The sequence below is a fragment of the Lolium perenne genome, chromosome 1, assembly GCF_019359855.2.
Source record: "Lolium perenne isolate Kyuss_39 chromosome 1, Kyuss_2.0, whole genome shotgun sequence".
In the NCBI taxonomy this organism is placed as follows: domain Eukaryota; kingdom Viridiplantae; phylum Streptophyta; class Magnoliopsida; order Poales; family Poaceae; genus Lolium; species Lolium perenne.
Genome location: NC_067244.2, coordinates 247478351 through 247486622, shown reverse-complemented (window position 1 = coordinate 247486622; position 8272 = coordinate 247478351). Strand labels below are relative to the sequence as shown.

General features: G+C 43.6%; 1 protein-coding gene across 1 annotated transcript; it reads left to right on the top strand.

Moving 5' to 3' along the window:
* The first annotated feature begins 614 nt into the window (after positions 1 to 614).
* Positions 615 to 4315, top strand: LOC127327529 (auxin-responsive protein IAA19). The gene is made up of 5 exons (XM_051354311.2): positions 615 to 1065; positions 1541 to 1767; positions 2421 to 2562; positions 3205 to 3266; positions 3999 to 4315. The coding sequence occupies exons 1-5, from the start codon at positions 746 to 748 to the stop codon at positions 4007 to 4009; spliced, it is 762 nt and encodes a 253-aa protein (XP_051210271.1). The 5' UTR covers positions 615 to 745; the 3' UTR covers positions 4010 to 4315.
* The last annotated feature ends 3957 nt before the right edge of the window (positions 4316 to 8272 follow it).

Below are 8272 nucleotides of genomic sequence, written 5' to 3'. Positions count from 1 at the left end.
GGCGACGCGTCTCATCGGCGCAGCACCGACGAGACGTCTCGCCTGCCCCTCCGTCGCCATTAAGGCAAAGATGCCGCCGTGTGTCACTGCGCGCGAATAACTTTCGTCGCGAGGTAGGCGACGGTTAGATTAAAATTAACTGTGCCGCTGACGGGTCGGCCCCGCCACTCCCCGCCTCGCTTTTCGTTGTGTCCGGCGTGCCCGGTGCGTCCCCTGTGGGACGGGGACGGGCTCGGGGCGCCGGACACCGTATGGGGGCGCGCCGGACAAAAATGGGCTTTGGGGGACGCGGCTGGAACGCATTTTCTATCCGGCGCGCCCCAAATTCTTTTGGGGACCCTTTGGGTGACGCGACTGGAGATGCTCTAACTTGACCCGCATCCATGCTTAACCAGTAAGCATGTCTGCAAAACCTCCCACTTCACCTTTTGACTTCGGAGATGACCAACACCAACACAGACGGTCGCCGCGGGCACACAGATAGCAAGCAGATGCACACGTTTTCCTACCCATGTCCCCACCGCCAACCCAACCCGGCCCGAGGAAAGGGGAGCAGAATAAAGAGCCGCCCCAGCTGTCGGCCACTTGCCCCTCTCTCCACACTCCACTCCCTCTTCTCCTTCTTCTTTAACGCACCACCACCCACCCCACCTCTCCCATCTCCATCTCCGTCTCCGAGCGAGCGAACAAAAAGCGAGACCTTTCCTCCCCTCCTCTCCCCCACATCCTCCCTCGTCTCCTTCCAATGCCGCCGCCGCCGCACCTCCAAGCGCGCGACTACATCGGCCTGGGCCCCGCCGCGCCGGCCTCCTCCTCCTGCTCCTCCTCCTCCGCCTCGGGGGACGCCGGCCCGCACCTCGCGCTCAGCCTCGGCCTGCCCGGCCGCGACGAGGACGCCGTCGACGCCGCGCTCACCCTCGGCCCCGCTCCTGCTCCTCCCCGTGGCGCCGGCGCCAAGCGCGGGTTCAACGACTCGCTCGACCGGCCCGCCGCCAAGGACGCCGCTGCCTCGGCTGCCAGGGAGGTGCAGAAGGGAGCCGCCGCCGGAGCTCCGCCGGCTGCCAAGTAAGTGTCTTCCTGCACTGCCTCGTGCTCGAGCGACGTCCGTCCCGTCGATCTGGTTTTGCAGACTTGCGGTTTTAGCTACTAGCTCGTTTAATCTGTGCATCTGCTAAAGGGGGAGGTTTTAGTTTCTAGGCGTGATGATTGATTCATGAATACCCCAGATTTCGGCGGTCTATGTTGCAGCATACGCAATAGTGTGATGGGATAGTGACCTTAATTTTTTCTTGCTAAATCAAACGCACGAGAGATTGTTTGCTGCCACAACTGTCACTTAATCGGGGTCTGTAACCTGAAGCCAGCCTGGTGTTGCTTCTATTAATTTCACACCTGTGTGTACTGCCTAATAACAAGGTCTTGCTAGTCTCAGGATAAATCTAGAGTAACATTCCTTAAGTCAACGGTGTGCTAAAAACCATGCATTTCAGCTGTTATTTCGCTTCACCTGTTCTGACAGTCAGTCTTCTGCACTGTATAGGGCGCAAGTTGTTGGGTGGCCGCCTGTTCGGAACTACCGGAAGAACACCTTAGCCGCCGCCACAAAGACCAAGCCAGAAATCCAAGCTAAAAGCGAGGCGGAGTGCTGCTATGTTAAGGTCAGCATGGATGGAGCGCCCTACCTCAGGAAGGTCGACCTCAAGACCTACTCCAGCTACGAGAATCTTTCGCTGGAGCTCGAGAAGATGTTCACCTGCTTCATCACTGGTGAGTGTTGCTGTTTCATTAGGTGATTTCGAGCTATGTTCATTGTTCGCTGATGTACTGTTTCTAGATGCAAGTTACTACATTAAAATTGGTTAAGCGTCTAGGGTGTGATAGGCATGAAGTTAGGAATGATTTTTTGTATCCGCTTTTTGGTTAGTGAAACTCTTGGGAGAATAAAAGCGTGGCAAAAGGTGGAGATATTGCATGACTAATTAATTCCACTAGTTGAGCTATGGCTACCAGAACATTTTGACCACTTGCTTTTAAGTAACTACTCCGTAGGTACTAACTAAGTAACTAGGATTAACTGTGACACCCTTTTCAAACGAGAGAAACAAATAGAGATGAAGTAAATTGCTAATAGAGTGTTAGTCTGTTTTTTTTCTAAATAGCAGGAACGCAACATGTAGTCTCTACATACAGCCTAGAACCATCAGTAAGCATCAACCCTAGAACCATCGGTTAGTCTCTGGGCATGCAAGGTTTATACAGAAGTTACTGTTTCTTGATTGAATAACATTAGTTCCTCTACAAGAAACATTTCTAGCCTTACTTATGGACCCTTGCATGTGAATAGACGTGTTTCTGTTATTCTCTAACATTGATGTATATTTCAAGGATGCACATTTATGTATGAACTTGTGGCGTTACAGGCAAAAGCAATTCCTGCAAAACGTCGACAAGAGACATCCTTACTGATGGTTCTAGGGCTGATGCTCTTCAGGACCAAGAGTATGTCCTGACCTACGAAGACAAGGATGCTGACTGGATGCTTGTTGGTGATCTTCCATGGGAGTGAGTCCTTAAATTTGTGTCGTTTGTTATATCCATACACCTTAACTTATTATGGTTTCTATTGTGTTTAATATTTGTATTCTCTTACATACTGTCTATTGATGTAACTTTGGTTAGAACTTTGGAGATCTTTGATATGGGAGTGATGGAACTTAATAGAACTTGTATATGGTAGCCTAGACTTCTACTTGTCCTCGTTGCTTGAAGCCTTGCGATTGCCCACAAGTGGTTTACCCTGAGCCTTTCTATAAAGATATCTGGAGATAGCTAGAAAATTGCAAACATACTCTGCAACTTGCTCAAATTATGAAATCTCCATATGTGTAAAAATGGCTATCTAGGTAATCAAGTCTTTCTGCTTCTCTGAGAATCCTGGTTTGCCCTTCTTTTTCTTTAGAAAATGGAAGATATATTGCCTCAGGCCTCTGCATTGTGGATGCAAACAGCCCTTATGTGAATTACAGTTTTGTTTGGATGCACACAGCCTTTTTTCTTATATCACCTTTATCTATGTATCTTTCCGTAGCTTGTGCTATTAGCTTTTTTTTTCATATACACAACATATGACATAATTTGTTTGAACGTGTCAACATGCATTTTTTAGCTGTTCATTTATGCTTACTATCCATCCATCATTTGCAGCTTGTTTACCACTATTTGCCGGAAATTGAGAATCATGAGAGGCTCGGATGCTGCTGGAATGGGTATGTGAATTTACTGTTCTCTGTCATGGTTTTAATTGATCGTTAGTTTCATTGTGGGTTAGCATTCCTGATTACTAAACCAATCCTTGTTGTCAACTTGTGGTAATTTCATGTGAATTACTGAATTACATGCTATGCAGAAATTGTTCATTGTTTTTCAGTAACCTCTGAAATAGCCTGCTGATCAGACTTATAATCTGTCTATGATATTATTCTTGAAAGAAATATTGTATATAAACCGTTAGCATTCTATGTTGTGGCCTTATCATAGTCAAATCCCATCAAATAGTTGTCACATTTAGTATCTGGTTATTTGGAGGAGTACAGTTCTTGACCAATTTACAGTACACAGTACTATGTACTGCATTTGGCTGCACTATGTGGTGTTCATTTCGATATTTCACTTTGATGGGCTGAAGTTGAACCAGCCATACCACTAGAAGCATAAAACAGTTAAGGTCATACTCATTTCTTGATATGCTGCAACAGGTTCATGGTTCTATTAATCAAATCATGGATATAATCCCTTATGTTGATAATAAGTGAAAAAGTAGATATCCTGATAACTAGGTTTGTTGGCACATCATACCCAAGTGCCTTGAGGCATCATTCTCCATATTGTATAATTGGCGAGCATTCTCATTCAAAGATAACTCTCCTTTACTTACCATATGTATATGCTCCATTGTTTTCATTGACCCGTTCTGAAGTATATATCCAATCTACTTTCAGCCCCAAGGTAGCTGGAACAGACGGCAGGCCAGAACAAATATAGGTGTCTCTAGCCTCCTTTTGAAGTTCGAATCATGGAGTATGGAATGAGCTACTGCTGAGGGGTGCAACGGTCTGTCCGAAGTATATCATCCACTGCTAGTTTTATTTATATGTGTGTAGTGGTATGTGAAGTGCACTGTAACGCCCATTTTGCCGACGATGTTGCTGTTGTAGATGTTCACTTTTGTTCCCGAAAGATCAGGCAGAGTACTGCTTCCTGTATGATGTTACTTCCTCACCTATTCTCCTACATATATATTATTAAGTCTATTAAACCTTGCATGTGTGTTGTACCTGAAACCTAGAAACCAAGATAAGTGCGTAGTGTGTGACGCTATCAGTAAGCAATGGTGTTCCTTGAGCATTTCTTATATACTTGGCTGGGTTGCCTTCTATGCTGGAGCTGCACTGATGCAGGGGTGATTCAAGACTGGTTTCGTGTGCGAAATCTCTCGGCTGAACAGCAAATATATCCATTGATTGTAATATTCTGAATGGCAATGCCCTTCCATTACTGGCATGTTCTCCAACTTTGGTTTATTCTTTGCTATCTCAGTCTCCTTTTCAGTCTTGTTAACCCAGTTAGAACTGTATGGCTGGCTGCCTGGCTGTCACTAAGAATTCAGACACACTGTGTTTAGCCTGTTCCTTTTTTTTTCCGAAACGGGGCAAAAGCTTTGCTCCAATCTATTAATTAAGAAGTTTAGCAAGTTTACAGAACCGCAAATAGGTTACAAGGCACAAAATACAAGAGTTACTCTTCCGGCATCAAATCCCCAAGCGTTTTGCACCCGCTAACACCCAAAGTTTAGCATGTGCCTGCAACAGTCGGTTCAGCACTTGAGCAGCAGCCTAGGATGAGACAGTTCCCAACCGTGCCAGATCGAAAACTCACGCACCTTCTTTATTTGTTTGCAAGAGGCGAAGATCATGCTGCTGAAACGGGGGACGGACGATCGTCGACATGGGAACCTATCTCGCGTTCGGGGAGATATTGTCGATCTCCCCGTTACAAGCTCGCGCCGCGAACTGCCGCTGCATGTTTCTCTACCCAACTGCAGCGACAAGCCGACTTCCCTTACAGCCTTCCTCTGTTGTCAACTTCACGCGATGGTGCCGTTTGATCCCTCACGCGTAGTTCAGGTGGCCAATGCGGCAGGTCCCTCACGCGCGATCGATCATCGATTCAGCTCCGTGACGAACGATTTTTTTTTTTTTTTTTTTTTTTTTTGAGAAACCCGTAAGGAACGAATGGAGGAGAATAGGAGGTGCAGACTACTCGGGCCTTTTTCGAACACCTATCTATTTAGCAAAGCCATTCATATCCATGTGGGCTCAATAGTCTTATGGAGCCTGGAATCTAGGCCTACATGAAAGTGAACGAAAAGCAAACGAATAGGAAATTTCATTTTGGTGGGAGTGCCCATCTATTTTTTTTCTTCTAGAAATACAAACTTCTCATCCATTATGAATTTCCTTTTGGGGATTATCTCGCCATCCATGCTACTTTTTTTGTGAAAAGTCCACCGATCTATTTACAATGCTCAACAGTTGTACATGAAATTTCAAAAAAAAAAAAAAACTAGAAATAGGTCCCTAGACAACCTAGAAGATGACTAAAATCACTCTAACGAGCTGAAGACGCGCCACCCTCCTCACCCCTCCCCCATTGGAATAATATTATTGGCATGGTTAACGGAATGTGGAGTTCGGCATTCTCTGCCGAGTTGTAGGAGAAAAATGAAGACTGGGGAGGCGAAATGGGAAGAAAAATATGAATATCATATGGATTTTCACCCTTAGTCAAGGGAATGGTGTTAGACGCCACGTGAGGAAGTTAGAAGGTGAGAGTTTTTTTTTGGGAGGGGGGAGGGGGTGCCCTCTTAATCAATCGATAAGGATCATACATGATTATGTCGGGATTTGCGCTACACCAGCATGGTTGTATACCAGGTCAATGTACGCAGTCGTGCGTCCCAACATGTTGGTTGATGTGGTCAACGACGATGGGGAATGGAGATTATCCCAGTGCTGGATGTGGCGCTCGGTGTCGTTCACCCAATTGTAGGAGAAAAATGAAGACTCGAGAGGAGAATTGAGAAAGAAAAATATGGATTTCAAATTGATCTTATTGCGTAGGCTTAACTGAAGACCACCCTCTGGTTGATTCTTTGTTAGGATGCCAATCCTTATGGCTTCCCCTTTATACTTTGTAAAGTTTTCCTGCCATCGAAATGTTTTATCTCGAAATAGGAGTTTCTCACTAGCTACTTTCTCTCAACATGCAAACATGCCATATCATTTTCACCAATTTAAGTTCCACGTTATTCTGGTGCAGTTATATTATTTCTCTTTAGATGATCACTGATTATATCTTTTTGTGCTTACTGGTTAATCATTTTGTGCAGCAACAGAAATGGGCCGGGGGGGCTGCAGCCCCCTATATATTTCTAAAAAAAAAGTGAAGCAACACACCATGAGGTCAGTATATTTTTCATTAAATCACACAAGAGATTTAGCTTAGAACAGATTTACCATTTATTCTCATTATTTTTAGAGATTATTTATGTTCAATGTTTAGTTCCTGGCTGCCAATTTTCCTTCTCATGTAACGTGAACTGATTTACGAGATGAAACGTACTACTCAATCCTATATTATTTAGAGATTTTGCTTGGATTTATGTTTGTTCCAACTCGCCTAAACTGTTTGTAGCATGACCTGTTAAATGGTTGAATAAATCTTTTTTTAATGTTACTAATCAGGTGCAAGATTTTTTCTTCTTCTCATTTTTCAATTTATGCTACATGTCAAAAGAAGATCATGAACTCTTAAACCATCGGCTTCATATTATACATTATATATTGAGAAATACGCATGCTGTATTTTCAAAATGATCTGCATGGTTAAAGGTAAATCAAGATATAGCAATCTCCCAGTTTCATTTATTCACTCTATGCTTATCATGTAGATAGGGAAGAATTGATTGGTATATATGAAGAAGTTCCATTTGATGCTCCGGGGAATTGCTATCTTTTTTTCACATGCCGCAGGAGGTTCCATTTGATGCTCATATTTATGCGTCAAATGAAAACAAGAAGCCTTCAAATTTCTTCAGGTCATACCTCTACCCAAAAGCTAAATTTCTACATCGAAGATTATCCTTGCCAAAATACTTGCATTAGTACAAAAGCCCGACCATTGCTACATGTGAAGGTTATCTCAGTGGGGAAAATATCTAGTGATACCATCCCTTACATGATACCATGATACCACTTCATAAAATTTGAATTCTAAGTGTCGAAAAATTTAGAAAAAAATTTGTGGCTGTTGACAAGATGTGTGTTTACATTCTCTAGATTTTTCACAACCAAATTTAAAATACACCAAGAGAAACAAAAAAGACAAATTGTATGTGAATAGTGGCATTTTGTGTTTTTGTCTTTATGTGACACTATTCATGTTTGATTTCTCATTTTTGTTTCTCTTAGGATATTTTGAATTTAGTTATGAAAGTTACAGGGGCACGTAGAGACGCATCTTGTGAACACCCAAAATTTTGGTTTTAAATTTTTTGACATTTAAAATTTAAATCCTAAAGAGTGGTATCATGGTATCAAATAAGATGTGGTATCACTAGATATGTTCTCCATCTCAGTGATGAGATCTGCTGAAGTGCATCGATTATGCTTGGGGTTGATTGCCAAATGTTGCCGAATTCTAGGTTGCAAATAAAAAGCATGCACTTCTAAACTCTGTGTGTGTTGCCACTCTTTGGTGCATTTGGAAATTTCGTAATGAGATGATCTTTAATGGACAACCTTAGCTTAGTTTGCATCAGATACTTCGGATGATCCTGCTCTCGATTAGAAGATGGAAGATTATTTTCAACGACCCAATGCTTCCCCTCGTCGACCGCTTCTGCGGGCATGCATTGAAGGAACTGTTGACGAACTTCAGGATCGTAGGTGGCTGAATGAAACCCGTCCTCGCCAGGACTCCAAATGCCAAGAAGAAAGCGCTGCATGGCACATGGAAACTCCTACATCGACCCTGGAGGCCTCATCCTGCATCTCCCATGTGATCGCTGAAGTCTGAAGCTCTTCCCCTGCCTGGAGACGTTTTGGCGTCGCTGGTCTGCCCTGGAAAACTCTGAAGAAAAATGTTATCTAGTTTCTTTAAGCTGCTACAGCTTTTGCTCTGTTTCTTGTTGTTCTTGTTAAAAGTAGCTAAG